At 58.2% G+C, this 24,342-nt stretch overlaps 2 protein-coding genes across 3 annotated transcripts in view; one reads left to right on the top strand and one right to left on the bottom strand.

The window, feature by feature from the left end:
* The window catches only part of SULT2B1 (sulfotransferase family 2B member 1), an 83,955-nt gene extending 66,570 nt beyond the window's left edge, over positions 1–17,385 (bottom strand). Inside the window, exon 1 of the mRNA XM_070771407.1 lies at positions 17,323–17,385. The gene's annotated coding sequence lies outside the window, so the exon portion shown is untranslated. The remainder of the gene's footprint in view (positions 1–17,322) is intronic.
* LMTK3 (lemur tyrosine kinase 3) lies at positions 1,940–23,170 on the top strand. 2 transcript variants are annotated; one of them, XM_070771404.1, is made up of 16 exons: positions 1,940–2,031; positions 3,950–4,062; positions 4,966–5,099; positions 5,365–5,515; positions 6,008–6,084; positions 6,561–6,679; positions 9,737–9,824; positions 10,390–10,538; positions 10,874–10,958; positions 11,067–11,188; positions 11,328–11,477; positions 12,084–14,584; positions 17,402–17,811; positions 19,298–19,433; positions 19,599–19,736; positions 20,019–20,117. In XM_070771404.1, exons 2-16 carry the CDS (start codon positions 3,987–3,989, stop codon positions 20,027–20,029), a joined length of 4,347 nt encoding a protein of 1,448 aa, XP_070627505.1. In that variant the 5' UTR covers positions 1,940–2,031; positions 3,950–3,986; the 3' UTR covers positions 20,030–20,117. The 2 variants fall into 2 exon arrangements, with proteins under 2 accessions (XP_070627505.1, XP_070627502.1); XM_070771401.1 differs by lacking the exon at positions 20,019–20,117 and adding an exon at positions 23,017–23,170 and having other exon boundaries at positions 1,941–2,031.
* Positions 23,171–24,342: the final 1,172 nt, after the last annotated feature.

Below are 24,342 nucleotides of genomic sequence, written 5' to 3'. Positions count from 1 at the left end.
TGGCAAGTGCGGAGTCTCAGCCACTGGACCACCAGGGAAGACCCCCTCCACATCTTTGTCGACACCTGTTACTGTCTTGAAGTGAGCTGCTCCTCTCTGCCTCCACTGCCAGCAGCCATCTCTCACCTGGACTTTGAAGTCACGTCCTCCCTGTGTTCCAGGTTCCACCGTCAGTCTCTCCCCACACCACAGCCGGAGAAAGCCTGTCAACACCAGGGTCAGAGCCTGTCCCTCCCCTGCTAAGAGCTCTTGCCCTGGTGTTTATTGACTGATAAATCCAAATTGCTCACCGGGCTTGGCCCCTGTAGCCAGGCCCTGCTCAGTCTCTCTCTCCAGTTTACTCATTGCTCACACCCCCATTTCCTGCTCATTCAGATCTAGCCTCATCAACCTCCTATGCACTTCTTGATGCCCCAAGGGCCGCCCCGCCTCACCACCCCCAGCACTCTCTCTGTCCTAGTACTCTCTGCACTGCCCTCCTCTAGCCTCTTTCCTTCCCCTCGCAGATCTGGGCTTTACTGTGACCTTTCCAAAAAAGTCTCCTCGGACTCCTCCGCCAACCTAACAACTCCTCTCTCCCAGGCTCTTCCTTATCGCGTTTAGCACTGTTACAAGTTGCGTGACTATTTGTCAGACAGTCTGCCCAATGGCCGCCTCCACCTTAGGAAGAGTCCCATGAGGGTGGCTGACCATCAGTGCCTGGCCTGCTACGTTGGTGTTGCTTAGTTGCTAAGTCATGTCCAACTCTTTGTGGCCCCACGGACTGTAGCCTGCCAGGCTCCTCTCTCTATGGGATTTTCCAGGCAAGAATACTGGACTGGGTTGCCATTTCCTTCTCCAGTCCCTCCCCGACCCAGGGACTGAACTCACGTCTCCTGCATTGGCAGGCAGATTCTTTACCCACTGGGCCATCTGGGAATCCCCCTTGTTTCTTTTACTGTGACCCATAATGGTGGTGGGGGGGAGGAATCTATATCTATATCTGTATCTATAGCCTCCTGTCAGAAAATAAAAGTTTCATACATGGGTATTTCCCCTGCATGTTCTAGATTATTCTATTTATTTTTTTTCAAAAAATTGGCCTCAGCCAGAAAGCTTGATGTCAGCCCCTGGTAATGGCTCCCTGTTCATAGTTTGAAAATCTCTAGCAGACCTTCTATAAGCCCCTCTGACACACATTCACCCACCCCCCCATCAAAGGCAGGAAATGGGTTTGACTGGTTACATGTTGCACCCGCAAATTCTGGCATAGGTCCTGGCTGAGCACAGTGGGTTTAATGAACGTTGAGTGAATAAATGAACTGAGAGCAAGCCAGGGCCAGAGTTAGGACTGCAATCCTGCCTGTACCGCTCCCTAGGACTCAAGAATTCTGACCACCTCGTTTGCAAAGATCCAGGCAGCGTAGCCCCAGCTCCTACTACTTCACCCACCCTCTGCTTCTGGGATTGGAGGTTGCGAGGGGGGAGAAGACATTAACCTGAGCCTCCCTTCTGGAGGAACCAGAACTCCATTTCCCGTAAGCCTCAGGGATGGGACTACATTTCCCATAAGCCTCTGCTCCCGCAAGAGTCTATGCCCTTCAGCCACAGGGGCAGATAATTGCATCTTTCCTCATCCCCCAGCCCCCAATTCCGAACTCTCTATCTGCATATGGTCAGTCCACCCTGAAGTGCTGGTCCCGGCACCCCCTCCTTCCCACCCTTCCTGGTGTGATGAACCTGCCTCAGTTTCTCCAAAGAGCGCCCCCCTCCAAGAGGGCTCATTGAACCCCTCTCCCTCCCCTTCCCCTGGGGTTGCCAGTCCCAATTGCGCTGGCTGCGTTTGGGACCCGCCGGTCCTGGACACCTGCTGGGGAACGGGGGCAGGGGCGGGCCGCGCTGGGGATGGGGTGTCTGGGCCGCCTCCGCGGTGTGCAGTGAGGCTGCGCCTGCGATGCGCAGCTCGGGCCCAGCCTCAGCGGAGAGGGACGCAACGCAGGGGCTCAGGGACTACAGAGAAGTCCGCGCGCAGGGTGGGCGCCCGTGCTTCCGGTGTGTCTGCAGCTCGGGGTGCTGTGCGGGGGCGGGGGTGGGGGAGTGTGACCCCGAGACGGCGGCGGCCTGGCACGTGATGTGTGCGTCCTTGTCTGTTTTGTCTGTGTCCCTAAGGGACCGAGTTCCAGTCCCCACTCAGCCACTTCCCGGCTGTGTGCCTTGGGGCAGATGTCTGCACCTCGCCTTGTTTCCTCATCTGTACGATGGGAATGATAAAAGAGTGTGTCTCGGAGGGCAGTTGTCAGGATTTAAAAGTAATATGTGTAAAGCGCTGAGAACAATGCCTGGCGCAGTTAATGCTCCTAAGAATAAATAAATTAAATAAACTATGATCATGTATCTTCTGTATGAGGCTAGCACCTCTGGTTGTGTAAAGGTTGCGCAAACTCATAGGAAATGTGGGTATTTGTGATGCGTGTGTGTGTGTGTGTATGTGTTCTGTATGTGTGTGTGTATTTGTGTATGTAATGTGTGACTACACTGGGGTAATGTGTTTTTTGTAACCTTGTGTGAAATTTGTATACATTTGTGATGTGTGTGTCCATGTGTGTTAAGGTATGTGATGTATCTTTGTGTATCTATGTGTTCAGTGTGTATGCCTGTGTTGCCTATGTGTGTTTCTGTACGTATAATGTGCGTGGCTGTGTATATGTGTATGTGATATGTGTGTATCAGTGTAATGTATTTGTGTGTATTTTTGTACATGATTTGTGTAGCTTTGTATATTCTTTGTAGTGTACATCTATACCCATGGGTGAGTTGTGCTTGTATATGTGTATCTGTGTGTGTGACTTGTGTCTCTGTATTCATGTGAATGAAATGTGTCTGTGTGAGAGATGTGTATCTCTGAGTCTGTGTTGTGTATTTGTGTGTATTCGCATATGTGATATGCATGACTCTCCTTGTATCTGCTGTGTATCTGTGTATATTTGTGCACGGGATACTTGTGTCTATGTTAGTGTGTATCTTGTGTGTGTCTCCATGCAAATGATGTCTGTGTCTGTGTGTGTGATGTGTCTGTGGGTCTTCTTTGTTGCCCATTTGTTTGTGGAATGTCTGTGTTCGTGACTTTGTGCCTTGGTGTGTCACCATGGTGTCTGCGTGGATCTTTGTGGTGTGTGTGTCTATGGAGTTGGGGCTTTACTTTGTCTGTGGCATGTGTGGGTCTTTGTGATGCGCTGACGTTCCTGCGTGGCCGGGTGCATCTGTGCCGGGGGCCGGCCTGCCTGTGCGTGCTTAGTGCAGCCCATCATCCCTGCGTCTTTGTGTGTGACGTGTACGTGTCCCCGTCTGCCGAGCGCTGTCCACCTTTGTATGTGCCGTGCTTGGCTGTGAGGGTCTCTGCGACGTGGGTCAGCCATGTGTGGGCTGCGTGTGCCTGTCTGACATCTGCATCTTGGCGCGGAGCACACGTGTCCGTGCTGGTGGCATGTCACAGCAGCGTCCGGGCCAGGCACGGTGGGCCCTGGGTCCCCCCTACACGAGGGTCCGCTGGTCCCTGTCTGTCCCTCCCCCTCCCCTCCATCCTGGCAGCCAATGCTACAGGGGAGCCAGTTGCTATGACGACGCTCCATCCTCCCTCCCTCCTCCCTCCTCCCACCCTTCCTCTGACAGGCTCTCTGCTCCCCCAATCCCGGCTGTCCTCGGGGGCGGGGCCCTTATTCTCCCCCCCCCTTCTCTCCTCTCCCCCCCCACCCCAGCAACCCCGGCTCCCCGGCTCCTCTCCTCTGTCTGTCTCTCCATCCCTTCATCTGTCTGTCCCTTCAGAGAGGGGGAGGGGGGTCCCTGAGCCTGTAAGCAGCCCCTCCCTCCCCCTGTCCTGAGCCTCCTGCCCCTCTCCTGGGCCGGGGGGAGGCCAGGGTCGCGCGGGTCCCCATGGCTGGGGGCTGAGGGCCCGCCCCCCCCTCCTCCCCAGCCGCCACCACCTCCACCTCCCTGCCATCCTCGACAAGATGCCTGCCCCCGGCGCCCTCATCCTCCTCGCGGCCGTCTCCGCCTCCGGCTGCCTGGCGTCCCCGGCCCACCCCGGTGAGTCTGTCGGGCCATCCTGCTGTCCAGTGGCCCCCACCCCCACCCTGGCCTGCCCCGGGGTCTGTCTGCGGGGCTCTGGCTCCGTCACCTGTGTGGCGTCTTCCCGCAGCGAGCCAGGGCCTGGGGAGGCGCAGGAATGGTGCCTCTGTCAGCAGGGCCTGTGGGAGGAAGGCTGGGGGCTGGGTGGGGAGGGGGTCCGTTCGGGCAACATGTGTGTGTGTGCAGACGCGCGCGCGTGTGTGTGTGCAGGTGTGTGCAGGAAGCCGGGGAAGGTCAGGGCCTCTGGGAGAATTGGGGACAGAGAGGAGGAATACTATTTCTAAAGGGGACACAGCCTTGGAGGCTGTCTCCAGCTTTGGGGGAGTCCCAAGGCTTGCGGAGCTCCCGACTCGGGACCTGGGGCTGGGGACCGAGGACATGTGTGTGCTCCAAGCGTCCCTAAAAGTGACAGGCCTCAACCCCCGTAACTAGGATCCAGCATGGGGCGAGCACCTTCTCCCAGCCTGCAGCTGGGGGCTCATCCTCTTCTTCAAATAGGGGGTAGGAAGGCTGTCGTGGGAGCGTATTTTAAATTCTGAGCACTCCAGGCTCCACTGTTACTCCTCCTTCCCTCAGTCCTCACTGAAATTCATCCAAACCTGAGGGTGAGGTGATGGGGTGGGGGTGGGGGGGGTCCCAGCTTGGGGCGAGAGGAGGGACCCCACCCCCAACCCAACCACTTGAGAAGGCCCCAAACTACAACTCCCACAATGCCCCGAGCCATCCGGCTCCTCTGCCAAGGGGCCCCTGGGTGCAGAGCATCATGGGAGCTGTAGTCAAGACTAACTGGACGGGGAGGGGCAAGGAATCGGGGAGCCAGGGGCGTGAAGACGCGAGCCCAGCCCAGCCCTGTCCCCACAGACGGATTCGCCCTGGGCCGGGCGCCTCTGGCTCCTCCCTATGCCGTGGTCCTCATCTCCTGCTCTGGCCTGCTGGCCTTCATCTTCCTCCTCCTCACCTGTCTGTGCTGCAAACGGGGCGATGTCGGCTTCAAGGTGAGGTGCACGAGGGAAGTTAAGGTGGGGAGGAACACTTCAGCAAGGCCTTTCCTCCGCTAACCCCCCACCCCCACCACCGGGGGAGCCGGGCAGTGAGTCTGAGAGCCCTTCAGGCCTAAAGTTACAGCAAGATCCAACTCCGGATGGGAATTGGACTGGGATTGGAGGACATTTGGCAGAAAGGTGGGGATAATATTGATTAGAAGGACCATGATGTCTCTCACTGCTGTGTTCTCCCACCTCTCACCCCTCCTGGCCCCAGGAGTTTGAGAACCCTGAAGGGGAGGATTGCTCCGGGGAGTACACCCCTCCCGCTGAGGAGACTTCCTCCTCACAGTCACTGCCTGACGTCTACATTCTCCCCCTGGCTGAGGTCTCGCTGCCAATGCCTGCCCCGCAGCCATCACACTCAGGTATGGCCCTGCACCTTGACTGGAATCCCGTGGCCCCCCAATTCAGGGTGGGAGGAGCTGACAGCCCTCCCTCAGAGAATCAAAGGGAAAGGCAGAGGTGGGAGCCTTGGAATCTTGGAAGCAGCGTGAAGCAACTCCAAGATCATCTTGGTGGAAGCCGTTGCTTAACCCCAAACCAGATTTGGAGATTCTTGCAGAGCAATCCATGATGAGGTCAGCCTAGATCTTAATGCCAGAGGCAGAGCCAATGGCAGGCTGAAGTTAAGTCATAGGATCTTGGGACACCAAAGGGAAGAACGGATTGGACACTAGAAACTTGTGGGCAGCCAATGAGGAGACTGAGATCTCTTCATGGAATGTTGGGGCAGCCAATGAAAAGAGATTTGTTGTGTCTGCTTTGACCCCGGTCCCCACTGAGGTAGGGGATGTTGGTGGCACTTGGGAGGGGAGAGAGGCTCAGGTGCCTCCCCTTTTTACTGTCCCCCACGCCAGACATGACCACCCCCCTGGGCCTTAGCCGCCAGCACCTCAGCTACCTACAGGAGATTGGGAGTGGCTGGTTTGGGAAGGTAAGTAAGTGGGGCTGGGGTGGGAGGTGGGGGCTCTACACAATCCAGGGCGACACTCCTGTTCTGTGTCCATCACTCCTGCTCCCACCACTTCTCATCTGCCCCCTGCCTCCTCCCCCTGCCCCCTCGGCCCACCCATTGCCCTTCTCTCTGTTCACCTCTCACGGGCTCCCACCCACCCCATCCCCCCCATCTGTCGGTCAGCGCCTCCCTCCTCACTCCATTGACCACTCCGCCTCGCCATCCGGCTCTCCACGCGTCCGTCTGTCCATCCTTCCACCCGTCCCTGCGTCCATCGGACTCTGGGCCTGTGAGTCTCCCACCCCGCGTCTGGTGGGGATACGAGGGTGGTGGGAGTTGAAAGAAGAGGCTGGAAAGGAGAGGGAAGTTGGGAGCCATCAGGTGGGGTGGAGGGCACTCCCTGGGATGGGGCTGGGGAATAAGCAGGCACTGATTCCTGGGTCCTCCTCGAGCAGGTGATCCTGGGAGAGATTTTCTCCGACTACACCCCCGCCCAGGTGGTGGTGAAGGAACTCCGAGCCAGCGCAGGGCCCCTGGAGCAGCGCAAGTTCATCTCCGAAGCACAGCCATACAGGTATGGGGACCTCTGGGTAGACATGGAGCCCTGAAGGCCCAAATATCTGAATCTGTGCTTCATGGTGGTAACGTTTGGGAGCAGGAGGAGTACAGTGTGGGGTCAACTCTGGATTCCAATCCTAGATGTACCTTTTCCTGGCTGTGCCAGTCAATCTAGATCATTTCCCTCCCTGAGCCTCGGGGTCTTCCTCGGGCCAGAGGCAGGGACATGAAGGCAGTGTGATGCAGGTGAAGGAAACAGCGCAAAAGCTGAGCTGGAAATCTGGAAATCAGAGTGGAGAAGGCTCCACTCTGAACCTCAGTACCTTCATCTAGAAAGTTAGTCCAGGAAGCCTGAGCAGCCTCATGTAGAGGGCAGCTGAGAGGATACAAAATGGGCCTTTGCCTGGCACAGGGTCTGTGACGGTGGTCCCTCCTTCAGGCCCCTGCCTGTGGGTTATGAAGGGCAGAATCAGAATCACAGACCAGAGTCCTGAGTGGCTGCACCAAACGGCCACGGTCTCCCCACGCCTGTCCCCACTGGACTGGGAGGTCTGGGAAGACAGGATGCTATCCCTCTCCTGCCTGGTCTCCATTCTAAGAGCTTCTAGATCAGTGTTAATTAAACCTCTGCTCATATATGCCCTGTGTGGTATTGCGTGCCCGGGCATGGAGAGGGTGTGTATATGGGCACCTCTTAACAGAGGGCTGTAAAAGTGAGCTTTGCCCTGAGATTTTATGAACCTTTTCCTCTGAAAACTCCTGTGGTTTCCTGTGACTCTCAGGACAAAGTCCCAACCGTCCCTACAGCCCACAAGCCCTGCCCCCTGGCCCTCCCACAGACCAGCCTCAGTGCCGATGTCCTTGCTCTTCCCTCTGTCTGGAATATTGCTCCTGGCTCACCCACCCCCAGTTTCTGATGGTGGGATCCCTTCTCCTCCCTGGGTCTCCGATCAGAAAGGCCTTCCTTTATACACACACACACTGCCACCTAAGGAGGGCCCTGGGATGCTCCATCATATCAACTTGTGTATTTTCTTCATCACACGTATCCTAGTGTGTCATTATTTCATCCATGAATCCGTTGACTTGCCTCTCTCTCTCTCTCTCAACCCATGCTGGCAAGCACCAGCCACATACAGCTACTTAAATTCATCTTAAATAAAATGCAGTCAAATTCAAGATGTCTTCCTCAGCTACCCTTGCCGCATTTCAAGAGCTCAGGAGCCATATATGGCCAGTGGTTCCCACGTTAGACATCTCAGATCGAGAACATTCCCACCTTCTCAGAAAGTTCAGGTGGAGAATGCAGGACTATACTGGCAGCTTGGGGTCCATCTTGTCACCCAGCTACAAGCTGGCCCTCGGTAGACGTTTGCTGGATGAGCCACAGACCTGAGAGCAAATCTCAGCTCGGGCACTGTTACCAGCTGTGTGACCCTGGGCAAGTTACTTTACCTCTCTGAGCCTCCCTTTTCCCCTGGATCCAATGGGAAACATCATCCTGCCTAGCAAAGGTGTTAGGAGGATTTGATAACAGAAGGGGCCAGCCCTGGCTCAGATTAGTAGGTGTGCAGTGGATCCAAGCTTCCTTCTACATCTGCCATCCTAAGTCTCCCCATGATGGGAGCTCCAGTCATTTTTTTTTTTTTTCAAGCCCCAGCATATGCTGGTGCTTTAGGAAAGTTTTATCTCATTAGTTGTCTCCCAGGCAGGAGCAGAAGCCACTATCCACACCCTGCCCCCCAACCCCTCTCCTGCCAGGCCCCAATGAAACGAAAACTGTTCTACCCTCCTCGAGCCAGGTTGCAAGGTGCAACCTGGGCTGCAAGTCCTGGATGTGTTAATCTTTCCACAGACCCTCGGGTCATGTATCAGGGTTAAATCCTTCACTCCACACGATTTTATTGAGCACCTACTAGTCTAGGCACCGGGAACATGGCCACGCACACAAAAGCCCCAAATCCTGTCTTGTAAAGCTCGCCACCTAGTGGAGGGGACACACAATAAATGAGCCAGTGAAGAAATAAATTTTAACAGGAAAATATCACAGACTGACAAGTGCCTTGAGGAAATAAGGCAGGATGTGATAGAAACGGAGGAGCTCTGGGATGGGAACTGTGGGAAAGGCAGGCTTGACTAGGATGAATCAGTTTCGTAAAGCACTGTGGGAAGCGTGTTCCAGGCAGAGGGAACAGCAGGAACAAAGGCAGTGAGGCAGGAGAAATGCCAGCTCCTCTCTGATCCTATTAGATTTCTTGTCACAACTTTATGAGGGGATTACTATGACCATCCCCATTTTACATTTGAGGGAGAGGCCAAGTGACTTCTGTGAGGTTACACGCCTGGGAAAGGTAGAGACAAGATTCAGAAACCTGCTCCCCCAACCTGACTCTTAGCCACAGTGAGAGGATCAAGGAAGGGCATCCCCCAGTGTTGAGGGAAGGGCAGTGATCTCTTGAGGAAAGGATGTTGACACTAACGGACAAGGAGGACTTGGACGAGAGTGGAGTGCTCTCCACAGAGAGAGGTATACAAGGCTTGAAGCCTAAGCAGGCACCTGTGAGTCTAGGAGATGTACATGGAGTGAAGAGTGATGCTGGGAAAGGCAGTGGGGCAGGAAAGACTGAGGAGTGAGCCAAGCTCTGTCCCAGGGCAACTGGGGAGCCATGGAGGGTCGTGAACAGGTGGACATCAGGTCAGGGGCAGACTGAAAGGGAGAGACTGGAGGCAGGGAGGCTGGGAGGAGGCTTGAGCTGGGGCTGTGGGAGGGGAGGGGAAAGAATCAGGGGGCAGGAAGAAAGGCTGAGGGGGTGGTGAGCCAGGAGGAGGGGCAAGGAGGTGCCTGAGGGTCTGGCTTGGAGACTGGGAGACAGTGGGATGGACCTGAGACGGGGATATGGGGAAGGAGTGTGTGTTTGCGGCGGGGAGGGGGGTTAACTCTCAAGTAAGGAAACTGAGACCCGAGAGGTTGAAGCAACAGTCTGGTTTTGCCAGGAGGGTGGGGTGGGCCACAGGGCTGGGGTCGGATGGAAGGGGCTGTTTCCTGACCCAGGCAACCCCCACCCCCGTGCAGGAGCCTGCAACACCCCAACGTTCTCCAGTGCCTAGGCGTCTGCGTGGAGACATTGCCCTTTCTGCTGATTATGGAGTTCTGTCAACTGGTGAGGGTCTGGGGGGGTCGCGGGGCCGGGGAGGGGGAGGGGCAGAGTGAGGAGCTGGACCCGGTGGGGGCTCAGGGCCATTCGCAATGACATCATCATAGCGACACCTGTGACAAGACAGCATTTCTTAGATGAGCCCTCAGTCTCCAGGTGGATGGGCTTCCCTTGTAGCTCAGTCGGTAAAGAATCTGCCTGCAATGCAGGAGACCTGGATTCCTTTCCTGGGTTGGGAAGATCCCCTGGAGAAGGAAACGGCAACCCACTCCAGTATTCTTGCCTGGAGAATCCCATGGTCAGAGGAGTCTGGCAGGACAGAGGAGCCTGGCAGGCTACAGTCCATGGGGTCGCGAGAGTCAACACGACTTAACGACTAAACAGGAAAACCGGGACCCCACGTGGCACGCCCTGACTAGCACGTGAGGAGCGTGCGTTCTGTTACTAAAGTGTTTCTCAGCAGCAGGGGAAACTGAAGCCCAAATGAGTGCAGCGGCCGCCCCATCCATGCCTCGGGTTGCCTGAATGTGTCGATGCGGTGGAACTGACCCCTCCCTGCCCTCTCTCCCAGGGGGACCTGAAGCGTTACCTTCGGGCCCAGCGGCCCCCCGAGGGTCTGTCCCCTGAGCTGCCCCCTCGAGATCTGCGGACACTGCAGAGGATGGGCCTGGAGATCGCCCGCGGGCTCGCACATCTCCACTCTCACAACTATGTGCACAGGTGGCAGCCCGGAAGCCACCGGGCAGAATTGGGGCGAGGAAGGAGGGCGAGGGGCTTAAGGAGGGAAGGACGCTTGAGTTGGGGGCGGGGCACAAAACGGGGGAAAGACTCGCGATGGGGGGGAAAGGCGGGGTCAGGAGCGGTGGGCGGAGTCAGGAAAGGGGCGGGGTTACTGAAGAGTGGGTGTCGGGGAGGGGGAGGAGTCAAAGTAGGAGAGGAGGAGTGAGAAAATGAAGACGGAGCGGTGCAGGGAAAACTGGGCGCACTCTTTAAGTAGCGGGGCGGGCTTCCCCAAAGCTGCCCGCTTCTTACTTCGCCCCCTCGCCTGCCCCCAGCGACCTGGCCCTGCGCAATTGCCTGCTGACCTCCGACCTCACCGTGCGCATCGGAGACTACGGGCTGGCCCACAGCAACTACAAGGTGGGGGCTGCCCTCCATCAGGGCGGGGAAGGGGGCAAGTTGGGGTGGGAGGGTGCCCCGGCCCACCTGACCGCGCCCCGGCCTGCGCCCCACCCCCCCACGCCCCAGGAGGACTATTACCTGACCCCCGAGCGCCTTTGGATCCCGTTGCGCTGGGCAGCGCCCGAGCTCCTTGGCGAGCTGCACGGGACCTTCATGGTGGTGGACCAGAGCCGCGAGAGCAACATCTGGTGAGGCGGGCAGGGGGCACAGAGCGCAAGGAAGGCGGAAGGGTCACAGGTTCTACAGATGGAGAAACTGAGGCCCGGGGAGGGGGGCGGCTCCCTGGAGGGTCAGGGCGGGGCTCTGACCTCTCTCTTCTCCCTTCAGGTCCCTAGGGGTGACTCTATGGGAGCTGTTTGAGTTTGGGGCTCAGCCCTACCGCCACCTGTCAGACGAAGAGGTCCTGGCCTTCGTCGTCCGGCAGCAGCACGTCAAGCTGGCCCGGCCGAGGCTCAAGCTGCCCTATGCGGACTACTGGTGAGGGCGGGGCCTGACCCCCGACCCCTGACCTTCCACCTCCCAGCCCGGGATGATCCCAGAATTCTCCACTTCATTTCACACTCTCCCCTGCACACTTGCACCACGTGCTGCCAGCCCTAAACTGGAGTGGGGACGTCCCAACCCTTTCTGCCAACATCTGCTTGCTACGTGGAGGAAGGGAAACTGAAGCATGGAGTAACTCAGCTGGTCTCCAAATCTAGTTTCTCTGACCCTAGAAGACCTCTGCTGCTTTCCTGTCTCTGATTCCAAAACTTGTAACCCAACCAGAAAGCCGCCTTAACCTGTCACTTAACTATCATTTCCCTTCTGTCTCCCACCTTGGTCTTTTTTTCTTCCCCCTCTCCTTTGGCTGCAGGGCAGGGCATGTGGGATCTTGGTTCTCTGACCAGGGATCGAACCTGTGCCCTCTGTAGTGGAAGCACAGAATCTTAACCATTGTACCACCAGGGAATTCCCCTCTTGGTCTTGACTCTCATCTCCCTGGGTGTCTGCCCACCTGGTCTCTGCCTCCCCTGGGGATCCACTCCCCACCCCCAGCTGGGACTCTGCCTTGCTCACTCTTGCCTCCTCCCTCTCCCCCAGGTATGACATCCTGCAGTCCTGCTGGCGGCCCCCTGCCCAACGCCCCTCAGCCTCTGATCTCCAGCTGCAGCTCACCTACTTGCTCTCTGAGCGGCCCCCGAGGCCCCCGCCGCCGCCACCCCCACCCCGAGATGGTCCCTTCCCCTGGCCCTGGCCCCCTCAGCACAGCGCCCCCCGCCCAGGGACCCTCTCCTCTCCGTTCCCCCTTTTAGATGGCTTCCCTGGGGCTGACCCCGACGATGTGCTCACGGTCACCGAGAGTAGCGGTGGCCTCAACCTTGAGTGCCTGTGGGAGAAGGCACGGCGGGGGGCCGGTCGGGGCGGGGGGGCACCCACCTGGCAGCCGGCATCCGCGCCCCCGGCCCCCCACGCCAACCCCTCCAACCCTTTCTATGAGGCGCTGTCCACGCCCAGCGTGCTGCCGGTCATCAGTGCCCGCAGCCCCTCCGTGAGCAGCGAATACTACATCCGTCTCGAGGAGCATGGCTCCCCGCCGGAGCCCCTCTTCCCCAATGACTGGGACCCCCTAGACCCAGGAGTTCCTGCCCCCCAGGCCCCCCAGGCTCCTTCCGAGGTCCCTCAGCTGGTATCCGAGACCTGGGCCTCCCCGCTCTTCCCGGCAGCCCGGCCCTTCCCGGCCCAGTCCTCTGCATCCGGCAGTTTCCTCCTGAGTGGCTGGGACCCCGAGGGCCGGGGCGCCGGGGAGACCCTGGCAGGAGACCCTGCCGAGGTGCTGGGGGAGCGGGGGGCCGCCCCGTGGGCCGAAGAGGAAGAGGAGGAGGAGGAGGGCAGCTCCCCGGGGGAAGACAGCAGCAGCCTTGGTGGGGGCCCCAGTCGCCGGGGTCCCCTACCTTGCCCCCTATGCAGCCGCGAGGGGGCCTGCTCCTGCCTGCCCCTGGAGCGGGGGGATGCTGTTGCGGGCTGGGGGGGCCACCCTGCTCTTGGCTGCCCCCATCCCCCAGAGGACGACTCGTCCTTGCGGGCCGAGCGGGGCTCCCTGGCCGACTTGCCCCTGAACCCCCCCGCCTCGGCCCCCCCCGAGTTTCTGGACCCCCTCATGGGGGCGGCGGCGCCCCAGTACCCCGGGCGGGGGCCACCTCCCGCTCCCCCCCCCCCGCCGCCACCTCCCCGGGCCCCCGCGGACCCAGCCGTGTCCCCCGACCCCTCCTCGGCCGTGGCCAGTCCCGGCTCAGGCCTGTCGTCTCCGGGCCCCAAGCCGGGGGACAGCGGCTACGAGACCGAGACCCCTTTTTCCCCCGAGGGAGCTTTCCCCGGCGGGGGGGCAGCAGAGGAGGAAGGGGTCCCTCGGCCACGGGCTCCCCCCGAGCCCCCCGACCCGGGAGCGCCCCGGCCGCCCCCAGACCCGGGTCCCCTCCCGCTCCCGGGGGCCCGGGAGAAGCCGACCTTCGTAGTTCAAGTGAGCACCGAGCAGCTGCTGATGTCCCTGAGGGAGGACGTGACAAGGAACCTCCTGGGAGAGAAGGGGCCCCGGAAGACGGGGAGAGGCCCCGGGAATCGAGAGAGAGCCCTGGGCCCGAGTCCGGACCCCGCAGTCCCAGAAAGCGGGAAGCAAGCCCCAAGCCCGAACGAGGGCCTGAGCCTCCCGGTAAACGGGGTGACAGTGCTGGAGAACGGGGGACCGAGAGCCCTGGGCGCCGACGAGAAGGTGGCAGAGAATGGGGACCCCGGGTCCCCAGAGAGAGAAGAGCAAGTGCTGGCGAATGGGGAGCTGCCACCCCCAAGGAGAGAGGAGACAGTGCTGGAGAATGGGGGCCCAGGGCCCCCAGAGAGAGAAGAGCGAGTGCTGGTGAATGGAGGACTGACATCCCCAAAGATCGAGGAGGGGTCAGAGAATGGGGGCCTGAGACTCCCCAGGAACCCGGAGAGGCTGCCAGAGACTGGGCCTTGGAGAGCCCCAGGGCCCTGGGAGAAGATGCCCGAGAGTGGGGCTCCAGCCCCCACGAACGGGGAGCCAGCCCCAGAGACCTCACTGGAGAGAGCCCCGGCACCCGGCGCGGTGGCCTTGGCCCTGAACGGCGGGGAGACAGCCCCTGGCCCCGCTGGCCCAGCCCCCAGGAGCGGGGCACTGGAACCCGGGACCGAGAGGAGAGCCCCCGAGACTGGGGGGGCACCGAGAGCCCCCGGGGCTGGGAGGCTGGACCTCGGGAGTGGGGGCCAAGCCCCAGTGGGCACGGGGATGGCCCCCGGCGGCGGCCCCGGAAGCGGCGTGGACGCAAAGGCCGGATGGGCCGACAGCACGAGGCCACAGCCGCCCCTGCCGCTGCTGGAAGCGCAGCCGAGGAGACCGGAGCCAGCGCCCCAGAGAGTCAGGCCGGAGGCAGCCTCCGAGGGAGAGCCCGGGGCCCCAGACAGCAGGGCCGGCGGAGACACGGCACCCAGCGGAGACGGGGACCCCCCCAAGCCCGAGAGGAAGGGCCCCGAGATGCCACGACTGTTCTTGGACTTGGGACCCCCTCAGGGGAACAGCGAGCAGATCAAAGGTGAGCAGGCTGCCGGGAGCATGGAAGCGCGGTTGGGGGCCAACGCCCAGCTCTTTCCAAGAGGTAGGGTGCGGTTGAGAAGCTCAGCCTCCCTGGTACCAGGCAGGTCAGCACGCTAAGCAGTGCAGATCTTGGAGTCATACTACCTGGTCTCAAACCCTGGTTCCGCCCCTCTCTAGCTCTGTGACCTTGGACAAACTCCAGGCCTCAGTTTCCCCATCTGCCAAAAGCAGAAGACAAGGATAGCACCTACCTAAGAGGATGGCGAGAGTTGCATGAGTTAGGACTTCCAAAGCCTTTGACCCAAAGCCTGGCACTCCTAAGCACCAGCCATTACATCACAATTCACATCAACCAGGGATCGCAAACTCAGATGCTGAGCGGGGGAAGGGCAACAGACAATATAAGGGAATGAATGAATGAATGAATAAACAAGAGCTGGGAGACGTGGGGTGGGAGCTGGGGAGGAAATGCAGCCATTTCTAAGCTTCATTCGGGAATGCCCACCCAATATTGCCAAATCTGCTGCTTTCCCTTTAAACCAGAGTTCTAGGTGTTTTAATGGTGGAAACTAATTCAAACAAAGCCTCTGTGGGCTGGGCTGCCAGTGCATGATCTCTGGCTTAAGCTTTCCACCAAGCTGAAGTGTCTCATCAGTGTGCCAGGCCTCCCTGGTGCCGGGCTCTGAGCTGCCCAGGGCTGGGACCCAGGGAGCCTCAGACCCTGCCCTGCCCACCGTGGTACTGGTGGCCTGAGAGCCTAGGAGAAACGCCTTGTCTTGAAACTTGAGTTTTGATAGGAACACAGTGGGTGTTTTGTCATAGAGAAGAGACAGTGTAAGAGAAGATAAATGGAGAGTAAAGATAAATGGCCCCTGTTTAGATCTGGACATAGGAGTAGTTAGGACTCCAGGCTTCCACTGCTGAGGGCATAGGTTCAATCCCTGGTTAGGGAACTAAGATTCCTGCATGCCATGTGGTGCAGTCAAAAAAAAGAGAGATTAGGGACTGTGGTTCCACTCGAATCACCTGGAGGCCTGATTTCCTTAAATACTGGTATGAAAGTTATACTGGTATGACCCAGCCAGTTTCATATTGGCAACCTCATAGCCATACGTGAGGGAAGGGTTATCATCTTTGTTTGCCAGAAGAGCCTGAGATTCAAGAGGGAAAGGTCACGAAGACTGGGCACAGAACCTTCCTTCCTCAAACCCACTGTATGAGAATATTACCCTTTCCTCAAGGTTGTTGTGGAGAGTTTGCAACCAGCTGTGTCAGAAAAGACCCTGGGCCACATGAAAACGACAGAGGATGAGCAACTAAGATGCCTCCGCGGTCCGGGGTTGGGGGTGGGGGATTGGTGTTGGGTGAGAAGAGCCTGGGAATAGCCTTAAAAAAAAAAAACAAAAAAAAACAGAGAACTTCTACTCATCCTTCATGAGCCCACTCAAATTTCCCCTTCCCAGGGAAGCCTTCCTGATTTCTAAAGACTGTTACCCTGTACTTCCTCTGGGTATCCAAGCCCCTGATAGCTCCCTCTACAAAGCCCCACCCCACCACCCCATCACCTTGAGATGGGTGGTCAGGGAAGGCTTCAATGAAGAGGCAACTTATAAGCAGACATGAAGGAAGTGAACCGGGTGGACATCTGGGAGAAGGATGTTTCAGGTAGAGGACACTGAGATGGGTACTAAGTTGGCATGTTCAGGGAATAACAAAAGGCTGGTGAAGCTGGAGTACAGTGAATGAGGGGTGCAGAGTGACTCAGTCCACATCCACCTTTCTCCTTGCCCTGCCCTCATCCTCTTCTCATTCCCACCATTGCCCTGCACAGGGCCTGGCACACAGTTCACTTATGCAGTAATGGAGGAATGGGTGGCCCTTGTCCATTTACCAGTGAGGAAACAGAGGCTCAGAGAAGTGGATCTGCTTGCCTAGGGACACATAGCAAGAGAGCAGGGTAGGCTTGGGATTTAAAGTGAGGTTTCCTCCTCCAGGGACCTGAAGTCTTCTTCTTAGACTTCCTAAGATTAAGGAGTCGCAGGGCAGGGAAAGGACCTGGAGATGGTTAGACACCCCAATTTTCTGGCCATGCAGGGCTAAAAAGGGAAAGAAAGTGCCTTGGTCAACATTGTATAGCAGGGAACATTCATTCATTAATCCCACAAATATTGACTGAGTACTTCTGTGTACTTGGGGCTTGGGAATGCAGCCAGAGTGAGCACGACTCAGTCTCTGTTCTGTGGCAAGGCAAACATTAATCACAGTGCCACAGAATTAGAGTTCTATACTGAGATCAACTGCTCAGAAGGAGAGGTGCTTGGTACTACAGGGTGCAGAGCGGGTAGCCTGGCCTGACCTCCTGGGAGATCCCCGAAGGCTTTAAAAGTCCAGACAAGAGCCAGATGATGCACAGGACTTGAGTTCTATAAGGAATTTCCAGGCAGAAGGAACAGCCTATGCAAAGGCTCAGAGGTGGGAGGAATGGGGGATGGCCCATGTGGCTGGATGGAGCTCAAGCCAGAAGGAGGGGGCAATAGAGCCAGGAGAGGTCAGCAGAGCCTGGGCACTGGGGTCTGATGGTCCTGGGGAGAAGCTGGGGCTTTGTGCTGTGGGCACTGGGGAACCATGGGGAAGGTTAAGCACTGGATTAGGCGGAGATCGCTCCCCTTCTGCTGGGAGAACCCCAGTGCAACCTTTTGGTTCACAAGGGTGGAAACAGACTGTGCCTGAGATTACCTGAGGACACACAGCTAGGTGGGAGGGCACGCCTCAGTTTCCCCGAGAACTGGAGCTCACCGAGTCTCTTCCCTCGCAGCCAAGCTCTCGCGGCTCTCGCTGGCGCTGCCGCCGCTCACGCTCACGCCATTCCCGGGGCCGGGCCCGCGGCGGCCCCCGTGGGAGGGCGCGGACGCCGGGGCGGCTGGCGGGGAGGCCGGCGGGGCGGGGGCGCCGGGGCCGTCGGAGGAGGACGGGGAGGACGAGGACGAGGAGGAGGACGAGGAGGCGGCGGCAGCGGGCGCGGCGGCGGGGCCGCGGGGCCCCGGGAGAGCACGGGCAGCCCCGGTGCCCGTCGTGGTGAGCAGCGCCGACGCGGACGCGGCCCGCCCGTTGCGGGGACTGCTCAAGTCTCCACGCGGGGCCGACGAACCCGAGGACAGCGAGCTGGAGAGGAAACGCAAGATGGTCTCCTTCCACGGGGACGTGACCGTCTACCTCTTCGACCAGGTGCGCTGCGGCTGCGGGCCCGGGACCCCCTGGGGTGGCGTTTGCGGAGGGGCGGGGCCTGGATGAAGTCTGCGTCTAGGTTGGGGCGGGGCCTGCAGGGTGAGGGCGGGGCGTGGGAGAAACTGGCCAGGGAATGGGGCGGGACTTGGAGGACCGGATGAGGCCTTGAGCGTGAGGGCGGGGCCTGGAGGAAGGCCACGCCTCAGGCGGGGCGGGGCTTGCAGGCTGAGGGTGGAGGCTGGCTAGGGGGATAGGGCGGGGTCGGGGGGTAGGGCTCACTCCAGAGCAGAGGCGGGGCCTGGGGTAGGTGTGGGTGCTGGAGGGCTAGGGAGAGGCCTGGAGAAGAGAAGGGACCCGGAAGAAAAGCGTGGTACCTGCTAGCCAGAGGCTAAGGAGAAAGTGGACGGCTTCCCTGGTGGCTCAGTGGTAAAGAATCCGCCTGCCAATGCAGGAGACTCAGATTGAATCTCTGGGCCGGGAAGATCCCTTGGAGAAGGAAATGGCACCCCACTCCAGTATTCTTGCCTAAGAAATCCCATGGACAGAGGAGCCGGGAGGCCTACAGTCCTTGGGGTCGCAAAAGCGTCGGACCTGATTTAGCAACTACACAACAAAGGAGAAAGTGAGGATTAGGGCAAAGTCTGCAAGTGGAGGTGGAACCTAGTGAAGTTCGGGGCGGGGTTTGTCCACCAGCGCTCTAAGGATGTGGAGGCTGAGGGGCGGGCTCAGAATGGAAGGGATCTTATCCACTAGTTGCGGGTCTCGGAGAAGCTGCAGGTAGGGCTTAAGAGATGCTGCTTGTAGTGTTAAGATGCTAAGTGCAGTAAGTGGGTTCAGGGATGGGACAGAACGAATGAAACGGGAATTGAGGATTGTGTTAAAACTAACTAGCCTGAGAGGTTACTGTTGAAGAGAAAATGGTGCTTGTGGACTGGGGCGGGGCATACTAAGGTCCTGAGATGAGTGAGAACAGGGTCAAGAGCTGAGGCCTAGGGCACTGAAACAAGGGGCCAGGCTTGGAGGGCTGGAGCGGGGCCACTTCAGAGGGCGGGTTAGGAGCTCACTGGAGGGTCCGGAGGTGCTCACAATGGGTTAAGGGTTTGGAAGACCGTAGGGGCAGGTAGTTCTGCGGCCAGCACTGGGACGCCTGCAGCCGAGATCTAGGACATAGGTAAGGGTCTTGGATCGGGGCGGGACTTACGGAGATAGTCTTGGGTTAGGGGCTTCCGTGGAGGCAGCGCGTTAAGGAGCCCAGAGGCAGTTCCTGCGTTGGACTGTGTAGCTGTGGTTGAGGGAAGAGCCTCAGGCTGGGGTGAGGTTAAAGCTAGCCTGCGGCTTCGAAGGGAGAGTAGGGGATTTTCAGAGAGACAGAATGTGAACTGAGATGCCTGAAGCCCCAGAAATGTCAGCGGGGTTTGTTGCTTTTTGGGATGCAGTGAGTGACAAGTTCGTCCCCCTCCTTGCCCCTCCTAATCTACCCTCACAGGAGACGCCAACCAACGAGCTGAGTGTCCAGGGCCCCCCCGAGGGGGACACGGACCCATCCACGCCCCCAGCGCCCCCGACGCCTCCCCACCCCGCCACCCCCGGAGATGGGTTTCCCAGCAACGACAGCGGCTTTGGTGAGGGGCGGGGCGGGGCAGGGTTGGGGGCGGGGTCTATGGCACCCGCAGTGATGGGCGGGGCCTGCCGAGGGGCGGGGTCGGACGGCAGAAGCTGATATTGTAGGGCTGAAGTGCCTGAGGGGCTGACCGCCTCCTCTCCTCTCCTCTCCTCACGCACACTAGGAGGCAGTTTCGAGTGGGCGGAGGATTTCCCCCTCCTCCCCCCGCCAGGCCCCCCCCTGTGCTTCTCCCGCTTCTCCGTCTCGCCTGCGCTGGAGACCCCGGGGCCCCCCGCCCGGGCCCCCGACGCCCGGCCCGCAGGTACGGTGCTTCAGATCCTCGGCCCTGCCTCACCTCTGCCAATCTCTCTCTGTCCCCATCTCTCTGCATTTGCCTGCCTCTCTCCAAGTCTCTTCCTTCCCTCTCTCTCTGACTGTTCACCAGTGAAACCCACCCACCCAACTCTGGAATCTGCTCAGACCAAGACATGTCTATCAGACGGGCTTGGGGAGTCACGCCCTTGTCTGATTGATTCTCAGTTTCCCTTCTGTAAGGATCCCCTCTTAGTCTTGTCTATGGTATTTTTTTTTAATGCGCTGTAAGTGGGATCTTAACTTCTCAACCAGGGATGGAACCCGCACCTCCTGCAGTGGAAGCGCAGAGCCTTAACCACTGGATCACCAGGGAAGTCCCAGATTATTTCTTTGTTGTTCTTTTTTCTTGCCCATCTTTGGGCTCAGATTCCTGCCTGGTACTTGCGTGATTCTGTTCCCCTCTCTGTTTGAGGGTACGGTTGTCAGAGGCAGACCAGGAGACAGAGGAAACCAGGAGGCTCAAAGCTAGTTAGCAGGAACAAGAGCAGAGAGGCCATGGCCAGGGATTCCTATAGCGATAATAGCAAGCAGTCACATAGCCTCTAGAGTTTGCTTGCAACATCTTAACCCATTTAATCCTCCCTATGATCCCACAGGATGGATTCTAGTCTCATCCCCATTTTACAGAAGAGACAACTGAGGCTTAAGTAGGGAGGCATGAAGAGCCAGGGTACAAACCTAGCTCTGAGTCCGCGCCTTCTCTAGCAGTCAGCGTTTGTCCGGTTCCTTTCTTGAGTTTTACTTATGCCACATTGCTAATCCTCACCCACCTTGGGGGAACGTCCTTGGATGCAGGGCTTGCCCTGGGCCAGGCAGGTGGAGATGTTCCCAGAGGACAGAGCTAAATAGGTGGGAGGGCCAACTGGCTCTTTTCAGGGAGGGCTCCATGCCTGGCTCCCCTGCACTGTGCCTGAGTTCAAGTGTTGGCCCTGCCACTTCTTGGCTGGGTGACCTAGGGGTGAGTCGCTTTCTCTTTCTGTACCTCAGTTTCTGCAGAATGAGGAGGATAACAGGATCTAACTCATAAGATTGTTAAAGGGATTAAATGGCTTAATCCTCCCCTTGCATGCAGCAGTGGTCTTTAACTGGTAGCCGTTACTGCGTTTAATTAAGTAGACGCTTACTGAGCATCAGCTGTGCAGGCACTGGGTGAAGGGGATGTTCTGTGCTGGGCAGGATCAGTGAGCCCCCCTCCATCCCACCCACAACACTGACCCCAGTCCCACGGTGAATGAATAAGTGCAAAACTCAGGGTCGCTGAGAAAGGAGACGCCAAGAAGAAAGGGCTTTCTGTCCTCAGTGATGGAAGGGCCCTTTAACCAGGGACTTGAGGGGTTGGTTGTGGTTAACTAGGTGAAGGGGAAGGGGACAGTATTCTAGCTGATGGAACAGCTTGCCGAGGGCCTGAGGCAGGAGAGAGCTTGGCTGGTTCATGGAACAGAAGGGAAGCGGGTGTGTCTGGGGGGTTACTTGGAGAATGGGGCAGATGGAAGTGGGTGGGGGAAGGTGAGAGAGAGCAAGGCAGACCTTGTGGGCTTGAGGGTGGTTTGAGGGGTGGGGACTTTGTCCTGGGGGCCCTAGGAAGTCATGGGAGGACTGTGAGCATGGGAGGAGCAGCTTCAGTCCCAGAGGTAGGAAGACTTCTCCCAGGCCTTGTGGAGGCAAAGGGAGGCAGGGAGGCTGGGGAGGAGGCCAGGGCGAGTGTCCAGGAGGGAGAGAAGGCATGCAGAGAGTCAAGGGCAGGAGGAACGGGCTGCGGGCTGACTCTTCACTTGGCAGCATCCTCAGATTTCACCCCCGAATGTCACTTCCTCCCAGAGGTCCTCTCGAAGGCCCCCACGAGAACAGGGTAAGACGGGTTCCAGCACATGGGGACACCGGCCAAGTGGTGAGTCAGGGCCGAGGCTGGCAGGGCCGGCAGTCCAGGATGACTTCACCTTTATTCACCAGGAGACAAGAGGGAGGGCCGGCCAGGTCATGCAAAACCCCAAATCTCTTTACTCAGTCCTTAGGCATTCCCACTGCAGCTGGGCTGCTGAGCTGGTTTCTAGAGACCATGGGTGGGATGGGGGGCTAGGCAGAGGCCCCTTCTGCCTCAGACCCCTGTGCTCAGCCTGGCTCTGCCCACGTCACACATGTTCCCTGGGTGCTAAGTGATGCTACAAATGCCAGAATTTTCCTACTCCTTTGAAAAAAAATACAAGGGTCATGATCCTCATTTAAAGATAGGGAAACCACAATTTCCCTGGCAGTCCAGTGGTTAGGACTCCACGCTTCCACGGCAGGGGGACCTGGGTTTGATCCCTGGTCAGGGAACTAAGCTCCCATGAACTAGGCAATGCGGCCTAAAAGTAAGTAAAATAAAAAAGAGGGGGGAAACTGAGGCTCAGGGACTGGGAGTGAGGGCTATGACTCAGGTGAGAAGTATGAGGTGTAGTGGGAGGGTGTCTGGCGTGTATCCCTCGTCAACAGTCTTCACCCCATGGGCCTCAGTTTCCCGGATCTGTCAAATGGGTAAGGGGCTCTCCTTTGGTGAGAGAGGAGTCGTGGTGGGAAACTCTGGCGAGAGGGCACTTTGTGCAGGGCCTCTACTGGACTCTGGGAATGCAGCAGTGACCAAATGCAGTCCCGTCCTCTCAGGTCTTCCGTTCTGCAGGGGCAAGCAGACCAGAAGCTAGCTCTTTGACAATGACTGAGATTATCCCAGAGGAGAGACACAAAGGAACATAACTATATCAGAGACTTCCATGCTGGTTAGGACTCAGCGCTTTTTCTGCTGAGGGTCTGGGTTTAATCGTTGGTTGGGGAACTAAGATCCTGGAAGTCATGCCACATGACAGAAAAAAACAAAAACAACAAAAATCGGGGGTGAGAAATGACTGCTTGACTGAGAATGGCCAGAGGAGGCCCCTGAAGAGGGGGCACATGGGTGGAGGCCTGAGTTCTATGGGAAGGGCTTAAGGGTGTGCCAGGTAGTGGGAACAGCCGGTGCAAAGGCCCTGAGGTAGGACTGTGCTTGGAGCAACAGCGAGGAAGGAGACCAGCATCACTGGAGCAGATTGAGTTGGGGGAGGGAGTAAATGAAGACAGAAAAGAGACAGAGCAGACAGACGATGGGGGTTTGTGGACCACAATGAGAACTTGGGTTTTTCACTCTGATGAGCCAGAAGCCATGAGCCCTTCTGCCCAGTAATCCCAATTTCTCCCTCTTCTTCCTTCATCTTCAGGCCCCGTGGAGAACTGACTCCCCAAAGACCCGACCCCCCTGCACCCCCAGAAGAGGGGCTGAGAGTAGAATCCTCTGTGGACGACGGAGCCACTGCCACCACCACAGACACCGCCTCCGGGGAGGCCCCCGAGACTGGGCCCTCCCCCTCCCCCACCATGTGCCAAACGGGAGGCCCTGGCCCCCCACCCCCTAGCCCCCCGGACGGCTCCCCTGAGCCCCCTGACCCCCTCGGTGCCAAATGAGGCAGGAAACCCCTTGCCCCTCCCTGGAGAGCCGCCTTTCTTGGAACTGAACTGAACTCTTTTGGGCCTGGAGCCCCTCTGCACAGCGGAGGCCCCTCCTTACCCCCTCCCAGCCCCAGACAGGGGCCGCAGGCTTCGGGGACCTGGACCCCTCCCATCTCGCGTCTCCCCTTCTCCACTCCGGCCTGGCCCCTGGAGGGGTCTCTGGTTCAAACCTTCGCGTGGCATTTTCACATTATTTAAAAAAGACAAAAACAACTTTTTGGAGGAACGTGGGGCGTGTGTGTGTTTCAGGAGGCAAAGAGGGGAGGCTGTCTAGGAGATGCGTCCATTCTCACAGCCCCATTTGACAGATGGGAACACTGAGGTCAGGAAGGCAGAAACGCCTGTGTGGCAGTGAGACCCCAGGCTTCCCACTTCTCTGGATCTCAGCTCTGTGTCTGGTGTGGGCATCACTGACTTCTACCACTGTCTCAACTTACAGTTCAGGAGGTGATGAGGAGTCGGTGAGGGTTCGGGAATGGGGCAGAGCCAGGTTTCTGCAAGGTGGCCTGTGATGGTGGCCAGATGTCCCAGGGCCAATGCTGCTGAGGGAGGGGCTCAGAAGCGACCTGCCAGCACCCACACTGGATCGTGGCCACCTCCCACACACCACAGAACGGCACTGCCTGTCGCATCTACCTCCCTGCCCACGGTGACTGTGCCTCAGTTTACCTCTTTCTCCATGTGACCGCCTACCTCCCTGACATTCTTTTGCCTTCACCTTAATCAAAATTCTTCACTGAGATTTTGTTTTGTTCCTTTCCCTTCAGTTTCCCATTCCACCCAGCCCTAGTTTGGTCTTTATTTTCCCATCTCTCCATCTGTGTCTTTTTCTCAGCCTTTCTTCCCATCTGATTCTATTTCTGTCTGAGCTTCTCCCCATCTCTACCTTTTTTCTCCTTGTCTGTGTCTCCTTGTCACCTTCCTGTCTCTGTGATGTCTTTCTGCCATGGCTTTTTGTCTTGACTTTTTCTCAACTTGTCCTTGACTGATTCCATCTTTTCTCTTTTTTTCCTTTGACTGGGTTTGTCTTCTTCCTG

This window comes from Bos indicus, chromosome 18 (assembly GCF_029378745.1).
Source record: "Bos indicus isolate NIAB-ARS_2022 breed Sahiwal x Tharparkar chromosome 18, NIAB-ARS_B.indTharparkar_mat_pri_1.0, whole genome shotgun sequence".
Classification (NCBI taxonomy): Eukaryota; Metazoa; Chordata; class Mammalia; order Artiodactyla; family Bovidae; genus Bos; species Bos indicus.
The sequence above is the reverse complement of the archived record's forward strand: the minus strand, read 5'-3'. Positions and strand labels throughout refer to the sequence as shown.